The 25804-nt window shown below is 38.0% G+C and overlaps 2 protein-coding genes across 4 annotated transcripts; both read left to right on the plus strand.

Moving 5' to 3' along the window:
- Positions 1–4894: 4894 nt before the first annotated feature.
- Positions 4895–13836, plus strand: calhm3 (calcium homeostasis modulator 3). Its single transcript, XM_054796711.1, has 4 exons — positions 4895–5722; positions 7324–7451; positions 7974–8101; positions 9884–13836. Exons 1-4 carry the CDS (start codon positions 5436–5438, stop codon positions 10325–10327), a joined length of 987 nt encoding a protein of 328 aa, XP_054652686.1. The 5' UTR covers positions 4895–5435; the 3' UTR covers positions 10328–13836.
- Positions 13837–15229: 1393 nt separating this feature from the next.
- Positions 15230–23052, plus strand: LOC129193087 (calcium homeostasis modulator protein 2-like). Of its 3 annotated transcripts, XM_054797707.1 has the most exons (4): positions 15230–16501; positions 16667–17000; positions 17070–17243; positions 20039–23052. In XM_054797707.1, exons 2-4 carry the CDS (start codon positions 16692–16694, stop codon positions 20456–20458), a joined length of 903 nt encoding a protein of 300 aa, XP_054653682.1. In that variant the 5' UTR covers positions 15230–16501; positions 16667–16691; the 3' UTR covers positions 20459–23052. The 3 variants fall into 3 exon arrangements, with proteins under 3 accessions (XP_054653682.1, XP_054653680.1, XP_054653681.1); XM_054797705.1 differs by having other exon boundaries at positions 16667–17243; XM_054797706.1 differs by lacking the exon at positions 15230–16501 and having other exon boundaries at positions 16508–17243.
- The last annotated feature ends 2752 nt before the right edge of the window (positions 23053–25804 follow it).

The raw sequence follows: 25804 nt of genomic DNA on the forward strand, positions 1-25804 counted from the left end.
TTCGGATTGGACACAAATTTTGCCTTAAGATGCCTGCATGTGCAGCTATTAACTGCACAAATCGCCAGTTCAAAGGCTGTCGACGAACATTTTGCACTGTCGATCTCGCAGATATTTTCGATCGTGTAAAATTCCTCTGATTAAATGTATGTCCAGAATTGATTCGGTTATATAGCTTTATAATAGCTAAGAGGACATTTACGTCCTTTTTTGTTATATCATGATATATGTATTTTTTTAAGGGACGAAGGTTGCGTTACTTGAAGGAATGGGAGAATCTCAGTGCTTCAATGGTGCTTAGCAGGCATTGTATACAGTGCAGTTAGCAAGCCAGTTTGCATACAATTGACCCGGCATGACCCTTCATTTGGATAAACAATTTTTTTTTTTGCTGCTGAATGACTGACGTAAAAGGATTCATTCACATGATATGTTCTGGAAAATAATATTACTGAACATGCATACCGGTATGTTTGAGATTGCAAACAACGTATTGTCTTACCCAAAGCATATGGTTTTGTTTCAGTGTTGTTGTTTTTCTGTGTGTGTGTGGTTGTATGTGTTTATAGTTATTACCCATTATGGTTATCACATATTATTCCTGTGGTTTTTGTTCAAATATATTTCTATATCACAAAAGAGGTTATTTCTATTTCATAACACAAACAAATAAAAATCAGCAAAATGTGGAATGATTTTAAAACTTGTCCAAAGTCACTCTCTTTTATGATTCATATTTTCTACAGACGAGAGCATAGTGAATTGTATGAAAGTAAGAATAAAAAGTAAAGGATCATGACCATGGATTTTAGTGGAAAAAAGGGATGGGATATGCAGTTAAAATTAAAATCTCTTTCTAGAGGAGTAAAACTATCATTGCTATAGGGGAGTGCTGAGCCAGGGTGCACAGTAGAATTTAGTCCCAAAGGCAATGAGAATTGGAAGGGGAAAAGGTACATTTAATATAGCCAAAAGATAGAGAACAACGTATCAAATCGTTTTTAAGGGACGAAGGTTGCCTTACTTGAAGGAATGGGAGAATCTCCCACTTTTTAATTTAAAATATAGATGTTCTGCGAGCCTCTTCATCTGCTTTGTACACTATGTACGCTGTGCCAATGTAGTCGAGATGTGAGTAGTAAGATGGCGTCTATGTGGCTTCAGCGGCTTGCACGGGCGGGTGCGACGTATGAGCTATCCAGATATATAATACAGATCAGTCGACATCGATGGTCATCCACAATGCATTGCAATGGTGAAAGAAAAATCCATCCATGGGGTGGCAGTAATGTCAAACGTTTGTTTGGAAGAAGACGCTACATAAAATGACAATGGTCATTTTTTTTAACTAAACAGATTAAATATTTTAAATAAATACATTTTATATATACACACACACATATATATATATATACATATATATATATATATGATATACACACACACACACACATATATATATATATATATACAGTATACATATTAATTATATGTATATTATATATATATATATATATATATATATATACATATATAAAATATACATATAATTAATATACAAATGCGGCTTATTAAATAAAATAATATCGTCCGGTATTTATTTGTAAGAAACAGTATAGCGCTACACCAACAACTAGTGGTCCAACCATGATTGGTTGGGCTGAAAATGAATAAAGAAAGGTGCGTTCCATTTATTACTTCCACTCCTCCCAAGTCCACTTTCCCTCTATTCTGCATGTGGCCTCCGAATGACACTGGCGATGACGTAATACCAAGTGCCTAGGGGAAGTCAACGAGGGCAACACAAACTGCTATTGGGACGCAGCCAAATGGATGTTTCCAGCAACACTAGCTAGGTGTCCCAAATGTTAGTGTTTTATTTTCAAAAGACGAGCACAACAGCCGTCGCAGATCAATGAAAACTTGTTCCGTTAGTTAAAATATCACTTTATGCCTCTACAAATGTGCAGTAAGGGGTGCGCAAATGATGAAGATGGAAATAAAATGATCCATTTCCAATGAATTTTCGCTATGTGGTGGCATATTACAGCAAGTGTGTCGTGTAGCTTCACCAAGTTTAGTAAGTTTTGCGAGATCTCGCAAAGGTTCTTAGGTTATCTCGCAAAATTCTTTATTTTTAACCCATGAAAATTACTTACACATTAAATAACAACCTTTTAGTCACATTTACATTTTAATTCCCCTAATATATTATAGATAGATATAATCAGATGAAATAAGACACATTGGACCTGAATAAGTTAATCTTAGCAGTTCCTTGTTCTTCCTGCGGTGGCTATTGTCTTATCAATGTACACTAAGTCCCCAACTAATGAACACAATTCGTTCCAGACGACCGTTCTTATGTCGAATTGTTCTTAAGTAGGGGAAAAGGTACTATTACCAATGATATAGGTACTACATGTACGTGTATACATATACAGTATATGTGTATGTATGTAAATATGAGTTTGGATGCAGTAGTAATATTAAACCAGGATAATTAATGAAAAAAACAACAATAAAAGTGATATAATAATACGTAATGATAAATGTTATTTACCTTTGAAGAGGAGTGGTCGAGCATACGTCGTTGTGGAGGAGTTGGAGGAGGAGTTATTGAAAAAAAGGACAAATGGTCGTCGTGGTTAGACTCTTCTAAAAGAGGTAGTGTTCTGTGGATGGTGTAGAATTAAGCAGGCCTATTAACTCTTCATAAACTTTAATCACACACTCTGTCTATACAGCTAACAATGTAGCTTTCTCTCTACCGCTGTTGGTCCCATTAGCAGTGTCACAGTGCCCTCTGCTGGTCAATCATGTAACAGTATAAATATGGACTTTATAAGGCAAAACACATGAAAATATAGACTAGTCTGCTTTGTTCGTATCTACGAAAGTTTGCATGTCGGATGTTCGTTAGTAGGGGACTGAGTGTATTGTAATAGCTGCTTTAAATGCCTTTACACTCCTATTACCCAATATAATAGACATAATAACAGTAAACAAGCCATTTAAGACGTAAATAAAACTCCTGCTTGTCTGTTTCACAGTAAATGTGTTCCTTAGCAGGGAGGACAGGAAGCAACGATGGAGGTTCAGAGTTATGGCCCCAACAGCAGTCTGTGTTATTATATATATATATATATATATATATGTGTGTGTGTGTGTGCAGATATTAGGGTATATTAGGGTATATTAGACAGCTATTAGACTGTGTATATATATATATATATATATATATATATATATATATATATATATATATATATATATACACACAGTCAAACCTGTCTTAGCGGCCACCTTTATAGAACGGCCACCTGCCTATAGCGGAATCTGAAAAATCCCCCGCAGCAAATTTACATGTTATAGACCCTGTGTATAGCAGTCACCTGTATAACGCGGCCAGCGGCCACCCATTTTGTCTCCCTTGGTCAATACCTGACTGCATATAGCGGCCACATTACCGACTCAAGTAGAAGCTTCATGCACTTCAATCAATGAAGCCGTCGTGTGTAGACTTTAATTACTGAGTCCTAGCTCAGTCACAATCATTCACAAGATCCACACAAACTGTCAGTTGTTCCACGTAAAAAAGCCGTCTTCTTTTGAGCTTGCTATTTCCTGGTCAAACATGTAACTTTAAGAGCATTTGCACCAAAACATTACCGCAAAGTAGGCTGGGAACAGGACGTGCTCCCAGCGACGCTACAATAAAAAAAAACATACGCTAGCATGCATGCGGCAGCGGGAGCAAAACTGAGTTCGCTTGCACTTAATTGAAGTATTTTAGAATGTACTCATGTTATTTTTGATCAATCCTCATCCACAAATCCATCAAAGTCCTCATCTTCTGTACTCGACACAAAAAAGCCGTCTTCTTTTCCGTTCGCTACTAGTCTGTTAACTTGTCAGTGTTATTCAGCTCCGAAGCAAAGAAGGAAACTTCTCCTGTTTCTTCTGCCAACTTTATTTATTGAACGCGGCCACCAGAGAGCAGCTCAGAACACACACACATCTCTCAGCATCGTCTCTCCTTCCTGCTTGCCCACAAGGCAAAGGTTAAACAAGCCCCACTACATAGCTGTCCAGCCAATGCCTGTAAGAAATGACAGCGTTTATTTCCTGGTGTGCACTGGTCAATACTGTAATGCCGCTTGTTGTGGGGAAGGAGAGACTCACGTCGCCGATGCACTTTAATGGCTTTATTAACAGCGGAGAACACTGCAGGACTTTACATCCACGCCAACATAAACACACTTCCCAACTCTCTCCAAACTCACAGCTAGCACTGAGCCTAGCTCTCCTGCTCGGGACGCCCACCGTCACTTCCCGTCACTTCCTGATGAACTAAAGCTGTAATGACACTGCCGTATAAAAAGTAAAATATTAAAAACAAGCGTAAGACATTACTAGCACAGCTTTGTCCAGTGGGTTGTGGATAATAACAAGCCTAGTAGTGCTGTACAACTTTTATCCACACTCACACAGTGCCCTCTACTGGTCAACATTATTTTTTTCCCTTTTTTTTCTTTTTTTTCCTCTACTTGTCAACATACAAACTGGACGCCGACCTGTCTATAGAGGCCACCTGTCTATAGCGTCCACTTTTGCAGTCTCCCTCGAGTGGCCGCTATAGACAAGTTTGACTGTGTATATATATATTATTACAATTACCGACACCTATTGGCCAATGTTTAATACTATATTCACAATCTGAATGCTTCTTCTGCCTTGTATTTGTACTTTAGTTCATTTAGATCCTTAATTTAGCCATTTTTATGCTTGAAAATGCTTAATTTAGGCAAAGAATAAGTACAATTTTCTTAAATATAATTTTTTTTACTAAGAATAGGCCATGTTCAACCACGAAACAGCGATCATTTATTAATTAATCACTTTGTGAGCAGGTAGAGTGAGGGTGCGATGTTCGAAACGTGTATTCCTGTCTTGAAACTTAAATTGATGCCATATTATTTGTACGTCTGTATGTATGTTTTATAAAAGAGTCAATAAAAAAAAACAAAAAACGCCCTATATAGTCGCCATCATGGCTACGTGGCAGAAGGGACGGGTTAACTTGAGTGGTTGCAATTTACCATTAAAAAGGAGATAAGAAGAAGTGGGTAATATATTGCGGCCGTCATTTCCTGTAAGTGCACAACAGAAGTAATATATAAGTACACACAGTCTATGTATTCAAGTATACTTATGGAAGTACTCCTTTTGAAACACAACCAATTGAGCTTCCTGGTGCACAGTTTACTCAGAGCTTTTATTTTGGAGCTTCCTGCCGACTTGAGCGTGTCCCTGAATGATGGGTGTGGTCGTCACTGTACAGGTGTACTTATGATGCACAGGATGGGTTTTGCACTGTGTGTCTTTAGGAACGCGTGACTTTTGTTGGAAGTAAACCGTTTGAAGTTGAAAGGATGGAGCGTCTCAAGTTAGTCTTGCAGTATTTCCAGTCCAACTCGGAGTCCATCTCCAACGGGATTTGCGTGGTCCTGGCCTTGGTGAGCGTGAAGCTTTACACCAGCCTGGACTTCAACTGTCCCTGCCTTCCTCGCTACAACAAAGTCTACTCTTTCGGGGTGATGGTGGTCCCACCCATCATCCTCTTCTTCCTGGGGGTCCTGGTCAATCGACACACGGGAGTCATGGTGGACGAGTGGATGAGGCCGGTCGGGAAACGGTCCAAAAATCCAGCTGTGGTCAAGTAAGTCCACTTTTACTGGAGCATTTTTTTCAACTCTTCAGTTTTTTTCAGCATGATCAAATTCAGTTGTCACTTCGAGCAAAACCCCCCTCGCTCTATCGCGGGTTTTCAATAAATGATTGCTGTTTTGTGGTTGAATACTGCCTATTATTGGGAGACAAATATCCATATTTAAGAAAATTGTATTGTTTTTTTGATCGTAATATTACGACCTTAATTCTTGTAGTTACGACTTTTTTGCCCATGAGATGACAACCTTTTTCCTAATAGTATATGACATTATTAACTTTTTCCAAAATTTGCAACTTTGTTCCTTGTTTTGTTACAACTTTAAAAAATAAGGTATTTTTTCTTTAATATTTAAATTTCATACTTAGAACAATTACATGTGTTTTCCTCATAATATTACAGCTTTATTCTCATCAAATTATGACCTTTTCCCCCGTAAGGTGACCATTTCTTTTTTTTCTTTAATATTATGACTCTATTCTCCTAATATTTCAACTTTATTCTTGTAAAATTACGGCCCTTTTTTTTTATTTTTGCTGTTGTGTTCTTGTGTAATTGTATTTTTAGAATGTGTCATGGGCCAATACAAAAACAGCCGCAGGCCCTAAATAGCCCCTGGGCTGCAATTTGCTGTAGTATATATTTATTATTATTATCATGTACTATATAGAGACACTTTTTTCTTTTTACTCCAATTTACTTTTATTTCATCCTTGATTGCAACAACTGCAGTTAAGCGTTTGCCATAACTTGCAATGAGTCTGTGGAGGAATCATCTTTGCAGAATTGTTGTCATTCAGCCACATTGGAGGGTTTTCCAGCATGAAGCGCCTTTTTAAGGTCATGCCACAGCATCTCAATAGGATTGAGGTCAGGACTTTGACACCAAAGTCGTCGTTTTGTTTTTCTTCAGCCATTCAGAGGTGGACTTGCTGGTGTGTTTTGGATCATTGTCCTGCTGCAGAACCCAAGTTGGTTTCAGCTTCAGTTCACCAACAGATGGTCAGACATTCTCCTTCAGGATTTTTTGGTAGACAGCAGAATTCATGGTTCCATTTATCACAGCAAGTCTTCCAGATGCTGAAGCAGCAAAACAGCCCCAGACCATCACACTACCACCACGATATTTTACTGTTGCTATGATGTTCTTTTTCTGAAATGTGGCGTTACTTTTACACCAGATGTAATGGGACACACACCTTCTGTCAGACCACAGAGTATTTTCCCAAAGGTCTTGGGGATCATCAAGATGTTTTCAGGCAAAATTGTGATGAGCGTTAATGTTCTTTTTGTTCAGCAGTGGTTTCAATCTTTGGAACTCTGCCATGCAGGCTGTTTTTGCCATGCAAGGCCATGTAGCTTTGTTTTTTTTTTTTTCTCCCTTAATAATAAAAGGTTTCATTTAAAAACTGCATTTTTGTGTTCATTTGTGTTGTCATTGAGTAATATTTAAATTAGTTTGATGACGTGAAACATATAAACATAGTACATACATTGAATTAAAAATAACATGTTCATTGATACTCTACACTGTACAGGCAATATTAAAGTAAACCTTTTCAATATGATTTTCTCTCATTCTATTTCCATAGATACTTATTCTCAGCGATGATCCAGCGGGCCTTTCTTGCACCGATGGTGTGGATCCTGGTCACGTTGCTGGATGGAAAAATATTCATCTGTGCTTTCAGTGTGAGTGTGGATCCTGCACTCTTCTCAGGTAATGGAATTAGCCGTATTCTAAGTACTGTGATGTTACTGTACATGTGGAAGTACTACGGTGTTCTGTTACATGCAGTACAGCAATGGCACCCGCTATGTTTACATGCTCTAAAAAAAAAAAATGGGATTACTGCAAGAATTTGCTTAAAAGCAGTTGTTTAAAGTAAAAATGAAATATACAACAATTTAAACAATGTGAAAATAGTCCATTTATAAATAAGGGATTCTACTTCAGACCTTCTAAAATGAATTAATGATGATAAACCAAGGTTCTGCGTCATCTATTTTTAAAATAAAAGTCTTATATATGGGGAAGGTAGTTGACCCCCTGAGACATAATGAAAATGGCTGATAACAAAGGCTTTTTGTTTGTTGACGTATTTTTATTTAGCTTTTTGTGTTTTCATATGAGATTTTATACTCCTTTCTAACAGAGCAGCTGCACTGACATGGTTCTATGGCTTGAATAAAGTATTGTTGACTATTTCATGTAAACGTAGTCGGTGTTGTCTTCCCGCAGGTTTGCCCAACAACACGGGCCTGGATGCCATCAAAATCATGGCCAAAGTTCCCTGCAAGGAGGATGTCATCTTCAGGAATAGCTCTTTCCATAAAGCCGTTTCTCGTTACGTTCGCTGCTATTCACAGGTAATCAACACCCACACACAATTTATTTCACCCTGACGGGAAATCGAGCTCCAGTGCTGAAAAATGCCAACTTCCTCATCAGCCTGAATGATTACAGTACTTAGAATCAAATGAAACACCCACTGATTCAAAGGTACACTACTGATGATGTGTCCCAAAATGTACAGTACATCCTTCCCATGGATGAGGTAAAGTTCCCACGCCACTCTCCACAGCCACGCCCCATGTGATTATGGCACAAAGGACAGTTTCCATCAAGTCCTGTGTATTTACCAACTCATCAAAAATATCAATTATTTACCTGCTATTGTCATTATTTGTGTATCATTTTGGAAATATCTATTCATACCCTTTCTCAGCAGACACTGATGCAAATTGTAAATGTACAGCATAGTTGATTTACTGTATACTGTATGCAGCGGGAACTTAAAAGTTGGGGCGCATGGGCAAAAATACATATATGGTGCCATTATAAAAAGGAAGTGATGTTTACTTTTTAATTTAATATATAATAATATACATATATAATACAATATGAATAAATATTTTATTATTTTTTTACATTCATTCATTTTTTAAATATATTTTTTATTTACTTACACTTATTTTATTTTTTAAATTATATATTTTTATTTATTTATTTATTTTAATTATCGTGAATGTGTCCTCCCACATTCCAAAAACATGCATGTTAGGTTAATTGGAGACTCTAAATTGTCCATAGGTATGAATGTGAGTGTGAATGGTTGTTTGTCTATATGTGCCCTGCCATTGGCTGGCGACCAGTCCAGGGTGTACCCCGCCTCTCGCCCGAAGTCAGCTGGGATAGGCTCCAGCATATCCGCAACCCTAGTGAGGACAAGCAACAATATAATATAATATAATACACAATACAATACAATACAATATTTTCTTATTTTTTACATTTATTAATTCAAATATTATTTCTATATTATTTATTTACTTACACTTATTTTATTTTGTAATTGTTTGAAATATTGTTTTTAGATATTATAAATGCTAACAAATGATTTATTTTTAATAAGTATGATAAATGATGTCATGGTGTGAATGATAAATTACTTAAAACGTCATTTATTTTTATGTAAAAATCATGTTTCCTCCAAACTGAAATTAATCTTTACCTTTTTATGTAATATATAATAATATAATATGAATAAATATTTTCTTATTTTTTACATGTATTAATTGTAATATTTTTATACATTATTTATTTATTTACTTACATGTATTTTATTTTTAAAGTAATATATTTTGATTTGTACATTTTTTAGTTATTAATGTACAATATTTTTAAACCAATAAACTATTATTAATAATTTTAAAAAAGTAATGTTGTGAATAATAATTTCTTTACTATATATTTTTATTTTAATATATATTTTCTTTTGAATGGATTATGAATGAAATGACATTTACATCCATATTAATAATTCTATTCATAATAAAAAATAATGTATGTATATTATACGGTCGTTTTAGACTTTAGGGAAACCCTGTAGAATGCTAAAGTTACAAATCATGTTTGTTCCAACTCAATTAATAATTTAATGAATAATGAAAATTATTTAAAAAAAAACAACAGCAACAATTATTATAATGTAAATTTAAAAGATATTCTTATTTTCATGACATTTATTCATTCTAATAATCTTTACAAATATATTTTTTTAAATAAATTTTGGAATGATTGATTTTAAATAATAAAATAATGACCAATTACAATAAAAGATAATTACCAACATTCCATTGTGTGTGAAGGCAGTTGGCTGGTCCGTCCTCCTTTTCTTGATTGTACTGGGAGCGCTGGGACGCCTCATCAAGCCTTGTGTGGACGACCACGCCACCTTCCTGCAGACGCGCTACTGGAGCAACTACCTGGACGTGGAGCAGAAGCTCTTTGATGAAACCTGCGTCCTCCATGCTCGAGACTTTGCCCAAAAGTGCGTTGTGCAGTTCTTCCAGGATGTGAGGGAGGACGTGGACCTCTGTCCCCCGCAACCACATCTCATTCAACACTTCACACAGGAGTCGGACGAGGACGAGGTGGAGCGACTTCATGGGATAACAAAGCAGGAGCAAGTGGACCAACTTCTCCAAAAATGGTATTTCAGTAAACCTGAACTGGACATCACCAAAACCTACAAACCCAGGATGCACACAACTTGGAAGCAAGGGCGGGAGAGCTTATCTTCTAATGTGTAGGCCTCATTTACACACAAAATACTCAACGCAGGGCCTAATTATGGCTGACTGACGTCGACATAAGCGGTTGTCAACACAACACCACTAAGTAAGTGAAGTGTAAGTGAATGAGGTAGGATTCCTTATTTATGAAGGAATATTTGTGTACTTTTTTGTAATTAGGACCTTTTACAGTAAATATTGTTTTTAACATGATTAGAGCCCTCTAGGCATGAAATAACACCCCTATAGCCACCTTTACACTCCTGTTACCCAATGTAGTACACGTAATAAGAGCCAATAAGCCATTTAAGACACAAATAAGACTCATGCTGGTGTCTGTTGCTATAAATGTGTTCCGAGGAGAGCGGTAGTGGCAGGCGAATGGGAGGGCTCTAGAGCTGAATCTAATCCAGGGGTGTCCAAACATTGTGAAAAATGAAAGGATGCAACTTTGCCACATTCATATTTTGTAAAAAAGTGATGTATATTTCAAGAAAAAAAACGCATCTCATGTTTGTGATACACTGTAGGTGAAAAAGTCATCATTAGTAGCAACTTCACACGTTTCCCCCATTTTTGCCGTTTTTCCAGTTATTTCATCTTCCTTCTTGAATAATCTTCGGAAATTTTCTTTTTGTAATATGATGACTTTATTCCCATAATATTTGGACTTTATTTCCATAACATTATAACTTTTTCCCCAACCTAATTTGTTTGTTTCTCATAATATTACGACTAAATATATATATTTTTTCTTTAATATTTCATCTCACTAAAATGACAATATTTTTACTTCTAATGTTACGAATTTATTCTGGTAATTATAATAATGTTTTTCTCTTAATATTTTTTACTTCATTCTCATAAAATGACAGCTTTTTTTTCATTTTTGTTGGGTTTTTTTAAAATACCATTTTCCACCTTTCTTTTTGTAAATGTCCTTCTCGTAATTATGGCTTTATTCCCATAATAGTTATAGTTATAGTTATAATTTTTGGAAAATTATAACTTTTTGCGCAACTGAATTTTAACTTTATTTGTTGTTTTGTTTGTTTCTCACAAGATTGCGACTGTTTCTTTACTATTCCAACTTTATGCTGCCAATGTGACGTTATTTTTCGACTTTATTCTTGTAAAATTACTGCTGAATTTCCCATTTTTTTCCTGTTGTTTGTTTGTTTTCTTTTTAGTTTTTTCGTAAAATTCTTTTTTATAGAATGTGCTGCAGGCCAATAAAAAAAAAAACGCTGTTGGCCCCAAATGGCCCCCAGGCCGCACTTTGGACAACCCTGATCTAATCGAATAACTACAACAGTCATTTTTATTGCAAATGTTGGTCCGAAATTGGAGGACAACTTTGAGGCGTGTCAGCACCCCTGCTTGACACGGTTTCGTGTGCGTTTGCATGTAGGAAGAAAAGATTTGAATATGTTTGGGTGCCAGGTAAGATGTTGGTGTTGGTGGCGCATTCACATGATGGAAACATGCAAAGGGGCATTTCAAACTTCAGTCAACGTTTGTGCTTTATTATTCTGGCGGCCATGGCAACCAAGCGGCATCAGCATGTAGGTTCAATATTTATTCATGTCAGTGTTTCCAATACACTTTCCCAACACACGCTGACCACTGTTGATTTGAATTGTATTGTTTGAAATACATTGACCTGTTTGACCTTTGGATGGACGCTAAGAGGGGTACTGCATGACGTTTCAAGGCCAGTCGATACCGATATTTTTCATAGTGAAAAATGAAAGCATATGCTAACAAGCTATATATATATTTCAAGAAAAAAGTGCATCTGAGCTTTGTCATATACCGTGGGTCAGTGGTCACCAACCTTTTTGAGATCAGGATCCCCTTCCCACCCCACCATATATATCTGCTGAGAACATCTTATACTGTATATACAGTATGCAATACAGTGTTCCCTCGTTTAGCACAGTTGATAAGTTCCCAAAATAGCCCCCAATAAGTGAAATCCGAGAAGTCGCTAACTTTATGCGTTTACAATGATTATATATGTTTTAAGGCTGTAAAACCCCTCACCATACACTTTATACACTTTTCTCAGACAGGCATGAACATTTGATCACATTTCTCTCTTGTTTAAACACTCTCAAAGTTCACATTTCCTTTGAATTTGAATGATCAACCTACTAGGTTGGACACACGAAATGATCAAGTGACTCATGTGTATTTCACTCCTGTGACCGTGCCTTGTCTTGGCGCTGTTCGGTTGTCTCGTTTTTGTATCCTTGTTAAAACATATTGCTCCTGCCGTCGTCCTCCTCCTCATCCTGCTCATTGAACTAAAGATTCATTTAGCCGGTTAGCTTATTCTTCTTCTATTGTTTACTGGTGGTTAGCAAGCAGCTCACACAGTTAGCTAGTGTTAGCTCGTTAGCTAGTGCCACGGCACAAAGGAGAGAGAGATTGACAATGGTCTACAGCCAATCAGGACGCAGAACACAATGGGCGGGTTCCCCCTTAGCCAATCAGGACTGTTGTGGCTTTATATTTAGCTGGCTATTGTCACTCTGTGGGTTCCTACTATGCTCGTACGGGCACGTAAACGCATACTGAGAACAGGTGGAGCTGCACACGTCTTCAACTCTAACAAGAGTATACAACACCCTCTACTGGTGGCAGTAGTAAATACAATAACAATGCAACAGAGCACCTATTGATCGCTGTAATACACTACAAGCATGCACAACACAATGCGCGTTCATACGCTGTGAAAAAAAGAAGCAAAATTGCACTTCAAAAATCTGTGAAACAGTGAATTTGCGAAGTGTTATGTAGCAAGGGAGCACTGTACTGTACATGCTTTGTGTTATTATTTCTTGCTTTCAACATTTCAGCTTTTTCTCATTGTGGCTTTTGCCATATTTTTATCATTTTTTAAATTGTACTTTGTTTCTGCAGTGATGCAATGACAAATGAGCCACGGGCCACAGATGGCCCCTGACCCACGCTTTGGGCACCCCTTCACCCTTACTTTTGTGGCTCTTGGTCGGGGTTGGGCTTGAGGCGTCGGCTCCATGAGCAAACCACAACTCTTATTTGGCTTGTTGGCTCAGTGCAGTGTTACTCCCTCCCTCTCTCGCTCGACCTTCTTGCTAGCGCCGGGGGCCGAGTCGGTGTATGAGGCGAGCCGGCGTACTAGTGCACCTCTGGCCGGGTTTTGGGGACTGGGCTCCTTGCTGGGGCTTGCGGGTCGCGAGGCGAGGCGTATTCAGTGGACAAAATGCGTGCCTGTTGGCGGCTCTCTCGGAGGTGAGGGCCCTGATCATTTTTTTCAAATGTTCTCACGATCGACCGGCAAAGTCCCAAAGATCGACCAGTAGCCCACGATGGACGGGTTGGCGACCCCCTGCTGTAGGTGGATAAGTCTATTATTAGTATCAACTTCTCTCTTTGCTCTTTTTCTCATTTCTGTCAAATTTGGCCAATATTTTGACTTTCTTTTTAAATAATCTTCTCACATTTTCTTCTTGTAATATTTGGCCTGTATTCTAACATTTTCCCCGACCTAATTTTCCAAAAATTCTAACTTTATTTTGTTTCTCGTATTACTTTTTAAGAAAACATGTTTTTCTTTCATTCTTCAACTCTGTGCTACTGAAATGACAATATTGTTCCATACGGTATTACATGTCTATTTCCATAAATTGATGACTTTTTTTTGTTAGAATATGATTTTTTTCTCTAAATATTTTGACACTATTCTGGTAAAATGTGATTTTTTTCATTTCTGATGATTCTTTTTTTCCAGCTATTTCTTATTGTAAACGTTCTCCTCGTAATTATGACTTTATTCTCGTAACATAACTTTTTACTAGGGATGCTCCAATCGGGGTTTCATGCTGCCGATTCCGATACCGATCATCCAGGACTGAAATCGATGCCGATACGGATCACAAGGATTAATTATAGATTTTTCAATGTATTTATAATGAGTGCTATTGGCCAGGGGCGCCGTAAAAAGGGGAAAAGTCAGGAAAGTTCCAAGGTCCCTTGACTGCCAGGGGACCCAAAAAATAGGAAATTATGAATAAAATTAGTAATTAATTAATAAAGAGGTGGGGCAACGTGTTTTTTTTTCATGAGTCCCAGAATTCCTGGCTGCCCCCCTGCTGCTGGCTATATGATGTGAAACAAGGAAGCATAACATCACCTTCATTTAGACAAAATCATACTAGCTTAGACCAGGCGTGTCCAAAGTGCGGCCTGAGGGCCATTTGCGGCCCGCGGCTGGGATTTTATCGGCCCGCAGCACAGTCTAAAAATGTAATTTAACAAGGAAACTTAAAATGAAACAAAAACAACAGCAAAAATGGGAAAATCAATCAAAAGCCCAAATATTCAGAGAAGAGTTGTAATCTAGCAAGGAAAGAAAGCCATGCTTTCACAAGAATAAAGTAACAGTGTGAGGAAAAATGTCATTTTAGTAGCGTGAAGTTGAAACATTAAAGAACTTTTTAAGTCAAAAACAATGAATAAAGTTGTAATTTTTGGGTGCAATTTATACCATAAGAATAGTCAAAATTATACATTTATAAATTATATAATTATAAACTTATACAAAAAAAAAACAACAGCAGAATTTGTACCAGAGTAAAGTCAAAATATTAAGAGAAAAAAAATAGAGAGAACAGTTGCACTTTTATGAGAATATACTTGTAAAATGAGGAAAAATATAATTTCAGTAACAATGGTAAAATAAAGAAAACATACATTATTGTTTTAAAAGATATAAAGTTATTATTATGAGAAAAAACTTTAGAAGAGGAAAGCTGAATTGAAATAGTTGGAAAATAAATTTTAAAAAATGGAAAAAACAGCTGTAATTTTATGGAAATAAAGCAAAAATCTTAAGAAAAAAATCATAATTGAATGAAGAACAAATGGCGTGCAGTTCTTTGGATGTTGTTGTGGGGTCTTTTGTGACCTCTCAGATGAGTCATTGCTGCGCTCTTGGGGTCATTTTGGTTGGCCGGCCACTCCTGGGAAGGTTCACCACTGTTCCATGTTTTTGCCATTTGTGGATAATGGCTCTCACTGTGGTTAGCTGGAGTCCCAAAGCTTTAGAAATGACTTTATAACCTTTTCCAGGCTGATACGGTAGATCTCAATGACTTTCTCATTTGTTCCTAAAATCTCGGCATGATGTCTAGCTTTTGAGGATCTTTTGGTCTACTTCACTTTGTCAGGCGGGTCCTGTTTAAGTGAATTTTTGATTGCGAACAGGTTTGGCGGTAATCAGGCTCGGGCGTGGTTAGAGAAATTTAACTCAGGTGTGAAAGTTCTGTTTTAATGAGGGGTCATCACTTTTTCACACAGGGCCATGTAGGTTTGGATTTTTTTTTCTCCCTTAATAATAAAAAGTTTCATTTAAAAACTGCATTTTGTGTTCGGCTGTGTTGTCATTGACTGATATTTCCATTTGTTTGATGACCTGAAACATTTAAGTGTGACAAACATGCAAAAAACTAAGAAATCAGGAAGGGGGCGAACACGTTTTCACACCGTCGTATTTGCCATGATTCCGTCCCGCCTCATCCATCTTTTGTGTTGCAGTGCTCAGGTTTGGTGTTCCTGTGCACACCTGTAACCAATCTGTGTTTACATGCGACAGAGAGATGCCACCCACCACACCACATTGTTTTCTGTTTTCTTTTCCACTGTCTCGTTGTCGTTACCAGCTTTTGTTTCATGCCAGGTAGTCCTGCCCGTTCCTTTGTCCTGCTCCGCGTTGTGAGTGTTTATGGTTACCTTTGTTTACTTTAGTATGGCTTTGCCCCGTTTCTTGGTTTGCTGCGTTTTCTTTGTTGCTTTCTCGCAGCAGCTCAGCTTTTCCTCATTTTTGCTTTCATTTTGCTGCCTTTTTCCCACAGCTCTTTTCTGTAGTAACATTTTCAGGCTCTCACTCGTGACGTTCATTGATGCCTTCTTTTGGCACGGCTGTGTTTGCGCATGTTTTCACTTGCAGATCGAGTCTCCCTCCTTTTTTTCCACTGGGGAGGAAACCAGAGGGCGGGTCTTAGCGCTGAGTCATTGCTGGTGCCCAGGCGGCTCACGCGAACTCAGAGTTAAAGAACTTGCTGAAGTCCATTGGTGAGATGTGCTTTTCCCAGCTGAAAGCGTGAAATGGATCATCAAGACTGAGTCACAGGACGCCGCGCGTTTGTAAGACAGCATGACTGACTTTCAGTGTTTCAAGTTTCAGGTTGCAGGGCTGGTTCTAAAGTAGCACGTGTGCGTGTGTGTGTGTGTGTGTGTGGTGTCTTTACTCTGGAAAACTACCACATCACTTTTTTAACGTCTTGGTCTTTGTGTGTTTTGTCTTTGTAGGTTTCCTCTGCTTTAACATCCCAACATGGCCGCTTATGCCCTTGTCACAGAGAACTTTAAGTTTGCGTCTCTCTTCTTCAAGAGTAAAGATGTGATGATCTTTAATGGTCTGATCGCTCTGGGCACTGTGGCCAGCCAGACCGCGTACAACGTTTTCGCCTTTGATTGTCCGTGCTCCCCCGGGAGGAACTACTACTACGGCCTGGCTGCGATTGGCGTTCCAGCGTTGGCGTTTTTCATTGTGGGGATCATATTGAACAAGAGAACGTGGGACCTGGTGTCAGAGTTCCGACTCAGAAAGTTCCGCAAGCTGTCGGCGGCGGCGGCATCGGCGGTATTGGGAAGCATTCTGGGTCGAGCCGTGGTGGCGCCGCTGACATGGACCGTTCTCTCCCTGCTGCAGGGTCTGGCATACACGTGTGCTTTAAGTGAGTTTACTGATCCCAGGACAGTGGAGGGCTTCCCCGCAGGTCAGGACTCAGACATCATGGCGATGTTCCCCTGCAAGGAAAGTCTTCCAGCAGAGCTGCAAGGCTTCTGGGCAGAAATTGACCGGCGTCTCAAATATGAGTCACAGGTAGTGGAAAACCTCATCATCTGCCATTTTCTCTCTGACCAAAACCAACCAATGAATGTCGTCATTTATCCAGGTCATTGCATCCGCAACATTTCACCTCTCATCCGAGCAGGCTTCATCAGGTCATGCTCCGAGACGACACAGGTCATAGGTCACACTAGCTCCATGCACCGAGGGCCACACACTGAAAAACGAAAAGATGATAGTTTTTGAAGATGGGCTAAGAAGTTATACAGTGTATATATATATATTTCAATATATATAAATATATATATATATATATATATACTGTATATATATATATTTATATATATATATTTATATATAAATATATATATTCATATATATTTTTATATATATATATATATATATATCAATATATATAAATATATATATATATATATATACTGTATATATATATATTTATATATATATATTTATATATAAATATATATATTCATATATATTTATATATATATATATATATATATATATATCAATATATATAAATATATATATATATACTGTATATATATATATATTTATATATATATATTTATATATAAATATATATATTCATATATATTTATATTTATATATATATATATATATATATATATATATATATATATATATATGTGTGTGTATATATCAAGAAAAAAATGCATCTCAGTTTTGTCATATAGGTAAAAAGTAAAGTAATTAATTCAAGTAATTTTCCAAATAAATCAACTTTCTTCAATAATCTTCATAAATTTTCTTCTTGTGATATTTTGACTTTATTCCCATAATATTATAACTTTTCCCCAACCTATTTTCCAATTCTGTTTTGTTTCTCATTAAAAAAAAAAAAAAATTCTTAACTATTTCAACTCTGTGCTACTAAAATGATTATTTTTCCGCATAATACTACGAGTTTATTCTCAGAAAATTGCAACTTTTTTTCTCTTTAGAATATGGCGTTCTTCTCTTGGTATTTTGACTTTATTGTTGTAAAATGACAGCTGCTTTTTTGTTCATTTCTGCTGGTTTCTCCCAACTATTTCAACGTTCTTCATAAATTGCCTTCTTGTAATATTTGAACTTTGTTCCCATAATATTATAAATTTTCCCCAACCTAATTTTCCAACAAATACAACTTTAATTATGTTTACGCTTAATATAACGAGTTTATTCTTGGAAAATTACAAAAAATGTTCCCCTGAAAATATGACTGTTTTTCTCTTAGTATTTTTACTTTATTGTTATAAAATGACAGCTGTTTTTCCCCCCAACTATTTCAACTTGCTTCTTAGTCTTCATAAATTTAGTTCTTGTAATATTATGACTTTATTGCCATATTGTAACTTTTCCCAAACCTAATTTTTCAACAATTACAACTTTGCTTTGTTTTATTTGTCATAATATGATGACTTAAAAAAAACAAACATATTTTTTCTTTAATATTTCAACTCTATGCTACTAAAATGATATTATTGTTCCGCATAATATTTATGTTTTTTCTGTTTATTCTCAGAAAATTACAACTTTTTTTGCTCTTTAGAATATAACTTTTTTCTCTTTACATCTGTTTTTTCCATTTCTGCTGTTTTTCCCAACTATTTCAAGTTTCTTCTTCTCTATTATAGCTTTTCCCCACCCAAATTGTTTATCTCATAATTATGCCTTTTTAATCTCATAATTTCAACATTTTATGTCATAATTACGACTTTTTATCTCATAAATACGACTTACCATTGGGATGTTTTTTTTTTTTAATTTCAATGGCGGAAACGGGCTTCCAAATATATTGTTATGTCCCCTTATTTATCTTTTTGTTCATAAAATAACGGAAAAAAGATGGGCATATTTCACACACAGTTGCAAATGCTGATTAATCATGATTAATACGTTTGTAAACTGATTAATTCGATTACATTTTTAAATAATTTGACAGCCCTAATTACAATTTTAAACAGTCCGTTCAGAGAGAAGCCATCTGATGAAGGTGACCTCCAACACTCCTCTTTCAAACCATCCACAGTATCTTCTCTGTCCAGACTTTGTCCTGTGCATTTTTGTCCTGACAAGTGCTGTCCTACACCATTCCCTCAGACTACAGTTGTCCTATCTAGTCAGACCACAGCTGTCCTATCTAGTCTTTGAGCATGAACTGAAGATTCCTGCTCGGATGAGAGGCGAAACATCTACCAAGACAGATTGAACTTGGCTCAGGAGGTTAAGCCTACCTCCTCCATCCCAGTTGTTGCTGTTGTGACAAATGCTTGTAAAGGTGTTCCTTTGTAGCAGTCATCAGTGAAATCATCACTGCAAAAAAACAACTCAAGGTGGGCTTCCATCTGTCTCTTGTTCTTCGCACTCACTTTGTCCATTTTTGTCTTAAATCTTCCTCTTTTGGAAAAGAAAACAAACTTACAGTATCACTCGGATGCCGTAAACATCCAGAAGCAACACAACATTTTGGCATGACTACCATTTTGATGAAAAATATCCCGAACCAAGTCGACGAGGTACCTCGTGACGTGTTTGTTCGCTCTGCTTTCGCTGAGAGGCGTTACTCTGCTGATGTTACGTCTGGAAATGACAACCAGTTCATCATGGCTGCCAATTTACCGTTCACTTTCAAAAGACGAACAATGTAGAACATAATTACTTTAGGCAGAGGTGATAAATAATGTCAGGGAGCGCTTTTTAGAAAAACACGGTGGACCAGGACTTGCCGACATAAACGGGTTCCACTGTATTCAAAATAAGTGTGCTTTGAAATGAATTGATGCTTGTTTTGTGGTTTCCAGCTGATAGGCTGGATGGTGCTGGCTGGAATGTCTCTGACGGTGTTCCTGATTATGTGCACCAAGCGATGCTTCTCGCCCCTTGGCTACCAGCAGGAGGAATACTGGTCCAAGTATCGCTCCAGCGAAAAGGACCTCTTTCACCGCACAGCAGACGTGCACGCCAACATCCTGGCTGCAAAGCACGTGAAGAACTTCTTTGGTTTTGTGGCTTTGGGGAAGGAGGAGAAGGAACAAATTGCCGAGCACCAGGAAGCCACCAGTCCCATCTGTAGCAGAGAGTGGAACAGAGTGACTGGCGTCTACCTCTACAGGGAGAAGAACGGTCTACCGCTCTACAGCAGGCTCAACAAATGGGCCACATACGGCCAGGAGGACAACGTGGACGCTCTTGATAAAGAAATGGAAGTATTTATTAGTTAGCGTCGTCCCGACTTTTTTCTTCTCATGTGCATTTCAGGCTCCGGAACACACGGGTTCACTTGTCTTGACTGTCCGTAAAAAGGCACCTTTAGACTTCGGCTTAGACAGACTTTATTGATCCACAAGGGAAATTGCTTTGTTACAATCGCTCAATTGCAGAAGAAATAGAAAAAACTCTTACTGTAAATAAAATGCAGTGCCATATGAACAAAATATAACAAAATAAACGGAATATAAGATAAACAAGATTTACATATTTATAAATAGTGTGTAATAATGTAGTAAATGTCCACTTTATACAAGGAGGGCAGACTACAGCGCAATAATGTCGTGAATGATCTTTTACAGACAGGTGTGGTATTGTAGATCTGGATGAAGTCCTGTAGCGTTCACTGTGGGAACGGAACTGGAGGAGTCTGTTGGAAAATGAGCTCCGATGCGCCTCTATTGTCCGATGGAGTGAGTGGGTGGGGTTGTCCGTGATGGAGAGCGGTTTGTCCAGTGTCCTCGTGTCTCCCACTGCTACGAACACCTCCAACTGAGTGCCGATAACTTGTTCGGCTTTCCGGATCAGTTTGTCCAAGTGGTTTAGATCATTGTTGCTGGTGCTGCTCCCCCAACAAACCACAGCAGAGTACAGGGCACTGGCTACCACAGACTGGTAGAAGATCTCTTGCAGCTCGCTGTACACATTGAACAATGTGTGCAGCAGGTAAATGTTGTAACAGTATCAAAGTTGCAAGTACTGTATCTGTGTTGTGTCTAAAACATCAGAAATGTTCCTTGCAGATCAGATGTACACGATACACTGGAGCCTACTGTACATTTTCGTCCGCAACGGTTGTCAAAGGATTCCATTTTCGACAAAAAACACTTCAAAATATGTCTTGAGTTTCGTACACAGTCTTATCGTACGGCCAAACGCACACAGAACGCACACACTTATTTCAAGCACGGCGCAGTGCGCTGATGAGATGTTCAAGGCGCACTGCGTAATTCGTAAGTGTTAGCGGAAATGGGCTTTGTGATTTATCATTATATTGCTTTGTTTACGTTATGATGTCTTTTCTGTTAATATTGGGTGTCTGGAACGGATTAATTGGATGTACAGTCGTCCCTCGTTTACAGCACATAATTGGTTCCAGACCCGACCGTGATGAATGAATATCCGCGATATAGGATTCATTGTCGACTAGAAAAGCACTCGGAGAGCACAGACCTCTGCCAAGCACCATAGTTCCCTCCATATTATGATTAATATTAGTCCTACATTTATTTGATCTACATATTTCCATTCCTTGACCATGAAAACATCCCATTAGCAACTGAATTCATCATGATATCAATATTAGTTCAGTAGTTCTTCACAAAAATCTAATTTTCTGTAATGGCGGTTTTCTTCTGGATCTAGTTCCATAGCTTTTGAAGACAACAACAAATCCGTTGGCACACAAGAGATTCCACAGTGCCTTGGCTGTATATAACGGTGTTTATTGTAGGTTTATAGCTTCATTTGTTGTCTTCCTATGATGAGAATTCCAAAGATCCCCTATTTTTTCATTGTGTGGATCATAGTATGAGGAATTATTCCATAATGTGGATCAGTCTTTGATATTTTGTAGTACCTGTTGGAAACCTGTCCTGTATTTCTTTCCAAGTGCTCTGACCATTTTTTGTGGAGTTATATGCACAAATGCAGAAAATGGTCCTATCTCACAATGTTAAAGAACCCTTTAAAAAATTCCTGAATCCAGACAGTGATCCGGATCACCCCCAAAATGTAACCCCTTCTTCCATATCCCATTTCCCACAATTTCCTGAAAATTTCATCCAAATCCATTCAACTTTTCTAGTTATTTTGAACACAAACAAACAGATGAATGCTCGCAAAAACATAACTTCTTGCCGGGGGTAATAAATGGAATATTTTTGTAGTTAAGAGTATAGAAAATGTGTTTAGGACTTTCTAAATACAGTTTTTAGCATGATTAGAGCCATGTACACATGAAATAACACGCCTATAGCCACCTTTGCACTCCTATTATTCTTTGTTTACAACACATTGCACAACTCTTAGGCTGCAGGGACTTGATATGGCCGCTTGCTAGCAAGCTAGCGAGCTAACCGGTTAGCCACGTATTTATTTCTTCTAAACTCAGGAAGCCAAAAACTTTACCATTTCGACACAGATTTTTTTTCACCCTATCATGTCAGACATGCCATGGCTGACTTCATGCAGTGTTCAGGTAATGTAATGTAAGGTAATGTGTCAACGTGTTGTGTCATTACTGCTGCCCAGTGACCAGAATACTACATATCACTTGTATTTCAATGTGTTTGGACTAATACTAGACCACAGTCTACCATAGTCTGGATTATAGCTTCGTTCATGTGTACACTGTCGCTTTTTAAACAGCATTTGTGGAGTTGTATCTATTTTTATTGCTCCTTTATTTGCATTGTTCAATGTACAATCTTTTTACTTTTTTTTTTACTGTGTTTTTTTTAGGGAGACCATTTTTTTTTATTTGTTGAGGGATAACAAATGAAAAATAGCCTTTTGGTTAATTCTGGTGCATTTGAAGCAATGCTAATTCATGTACACTGTCCCTTTAAAATAAACAAGTAATATCAATAAAATAAGATCTTGGGCCACTTTTCATTTGTTGTTTTGTAATACAATTTATAATATATTGATCATGATTATCCATCCATCCATTTTCTATACCGCTTCTCCTCTTTAGGGTCGCAGGGGTATGCTGGAGCCTATCCCAGCTGACTTAGAGCGAGAGGCGGGGTACACCCTGGACTGGTTGCCAGCCAATCACAGGGCACATATAGACAAACAAGCATTCCCACTCACATTCATACCTATGGACAATTTAGAGTCACCAATTAACCTAACATGCATGTTTTTGGAATGTGGGAGGAAACCGGAGTACCCGGAGAAAACACACACACGCTCGTGGAGAACATGCAAACTCCACACAGAAATGCCCAATGGAGATTCAAACCCAGATCTTCCCGATCTCCAGACTGTTTTGGTTTGATTTGGTTGAATTTATTTCGAACATGCATATGTCCAAATAGGAGTAGGAAGAAGCAGAGCTTATTTAATCGTACCTCCTCTTTGTAGCACATCATTTGCTAATACATACTGTACATGTGTATACATACATACACGCGCATACATATACTGTATATACACATGCATGTGCACCTACACAAGTACACACATATATACATATACAGTACACACATATACAGTATACAGGTACACACATGTTTAAAAAAACAACAACAAAAAAATCAAATTTTCAAAAGAGTTCCTTTTATGAATTATGTTGAGGTTATTGCTGTGGAATGTAGTCCTTCCCGTTGCATTGGTCTGTCTTGTAGGGTGTGTCCTCCATTATGCTTATTGTCATACTAATATGATCTTTTATATGCATCCAGATCACTGATGTCTTGGACAAGGAGCACTCTTGCGACTCCTGGACCTCCTTTTAGTTTGATGTAGATTTTCCCGTTGGTGCTCCAAGTGTTTTGAATCTTTCCCTGCTTCCTCAGGTCTCGTGCTTTCCTGGCGATGTCGGCATTGCGTTTTGTGAGATGCTCGTTCACGTAGACGTTGGTGCCTCTTAGCTTCTTTCCCCGTTTCAGCAGTGCAGCTTTGAATTCCCTGTTGGTGACCTTAATGATGACAGGTGTGGTGTTGTTCCCGCCATGGAGTGGGACGCACGTGTCAATACTGTTGACATCGACATCCACCTCCTTCCATTGTAGGAAGTTAGCGATCTGTTGCTTTATTGAGGGAACATCTCTTGACTTGGGCGTGATTTCATCATTCATTCGTGCCATCTGATCCATCTCGTCAATGAGGTTTTTAATTTGCTCCTTGATATTCTCCTTTGCTTCTTTCTCTTCCTCAAGGGTGGTGCGAAAAGCAGCATTATCCTTCAATAGTGCCTTGATATCATCCTGTAGAATGTTGATATCATTGCAGAATGCTCTATTTTCTTCCCTGGGGTCTTTAGCATCCTTAAGATCAGTACATGAGGTGGCTTCCATAGGGTTTACAGCCTCCTTCAGAGCAGTGCGCAAGGCAGCATTATCTTCCAATAATGCCCTGATATCATCCTGCAGAACCCTAACATCCTTGCATAATGCTGTATTTTCTTTACGGTTTATCGCTTCCTGAAGAGCAGAGCGCAAGGCGGCATTGTCATTCCACAGTTCCTTAATGTTGTCCTGCAGAGCCTTGATATCTTCCATAGGGTATTTAAGCTCCTTAAAAGCAGCACTCAAGTCTGCATTTTCATCTTGCAACTTCCTGACTTCTTTTCTTAGTTTTTTGATAGCCTTGCTCTGTGCTCTATTTTCTTCCATAATGTTTGTGATAGACTTGCTCTGTGCTCTATTTTCTGCCATAATGTTTGTAACACCATTACTGACATCCCTTGTGACTTCAAGGAGGTTTTTGTAATTACTCTGAACAACTCTTTCCAGAGACGTTATAGCCCTCCTTATAACTGCATTTGAAGCTGAATGTTTCTCTGCCATTGAATGCAGTTTCTCAATTGCTTGCATTATTTGTGGTAGAGTGATCTCTCTACCCTCGAGGAACTCCTTGGTAGCATTCATAAACTCTAGGTATCCTGGAAAATGGTATGCTGACTCTGTTTTTATGTCCACATCCACTGCGAATTCAGAGCCAGAATCATTTTCCTCTTCAAGTTCAGAGCCAGTATCATTTTCCTTTGTGTTTGACATTGTTGCTAAGCAACCTCTTTGAACTTCAGCAATTCGCTAATTAGCTAGACTTGCTAGCAGGTATCGATACTTGTATATGTACCTCTCGACTATCCAAGTTAAAGGAATTCAGATGGGGGATTCAGCCATCAGCACTGATCCTGTGCTCATGAAGTGTTGTCAGGAAAGCACCAAAATAGTTAAAATTTCCAGTATCATCAACAGAGCTCCTGCCATACACGTCCTTCCCCGTCAAGGAAAAAAAAAAACTGTGACTGTGTGGTGATCATGGTTATAATCAGAGTAAAACACAGGACAAAAAACATGCTTATGAACGATTGAACTATATATAAGCGCAGCAACATAAGACAAAGTAACAATCCATCCATCCATCTTCTTCCACTTATTCGAGGTCAGCAGCCAGGGCGGGGACAGCAGCCTAAGCAGTGCAGCCCAGACTTCCCTCACCCTGGCTACTTCATCCAGCTCCTCCCGGTGGATCCGGATGTGTTCCCAGGCCAGTTGAGAGACATAGTCTCTCCAACGTGTCCTGGGTCTTCCCCGTCTGGGAGGCATCCTGACCAGATGCCTGAG

This window comes from Dunckerocampus dactyliophorus, chromosome 13 (genome assembly GCF_027744805.1).
Source record: "Dunckerocampus dactyliophorus isolate RoL2022-P2 chromosome 13, RoL_Ddac_1.1, whole genome shotgun sequence".
Lineage (NCBI taxonomy): Eukaryota > Metazoa > Chordata > Actinopteri > Syngnathiformes > Syngnathidae > Dunckerocampus > Dunckerocampus dactyliophorus.

What these genes read in the sequence shown, in the direction of transcription:
- LOC129193087 (XM_054797705.1), top strand. Translation starts at nt 16,692, where the DNA reads ATGGCCGCTTATGCCCTTGTCACAGAGAACTTTAAGTTTGCGTCTCTC. An exon ending in GTCTCAAATATGAGTCACAG is followed by an intron (nt 17,244 to 20,038) that starts GTAGTGGAAAAC and finishes TGTGGTTTCCAG; the next exon opens with CTGATAGGCTGGATGGTGCT.
- calhm3 (XM_054796711.1), top strand. Translation starts at nt 5,436, where the DNA reads ATGGAGCGTCTCAAGTTAGTCTTGCAGTATTTCCAGTCCAACTCGGAG. An exon ending in GGATCCTGCACTCTTCTCAG is followed by an intron (nt 7,452 to 7,973) that starts GTAATGGAATTA and finishes GTCTTCCCGCAG; the next exon opens with GTTTGCCCAACAACACGGGC. An exon ending in ACGTTCGCTGCTATTCACAG is followed by an intron (nt 8,102 to 9,883) that starts GTAATCAACACC and finishes TTGTGTGTGAAG; the next exon opens with GCAGTTGGCTGGTCCGTCCT.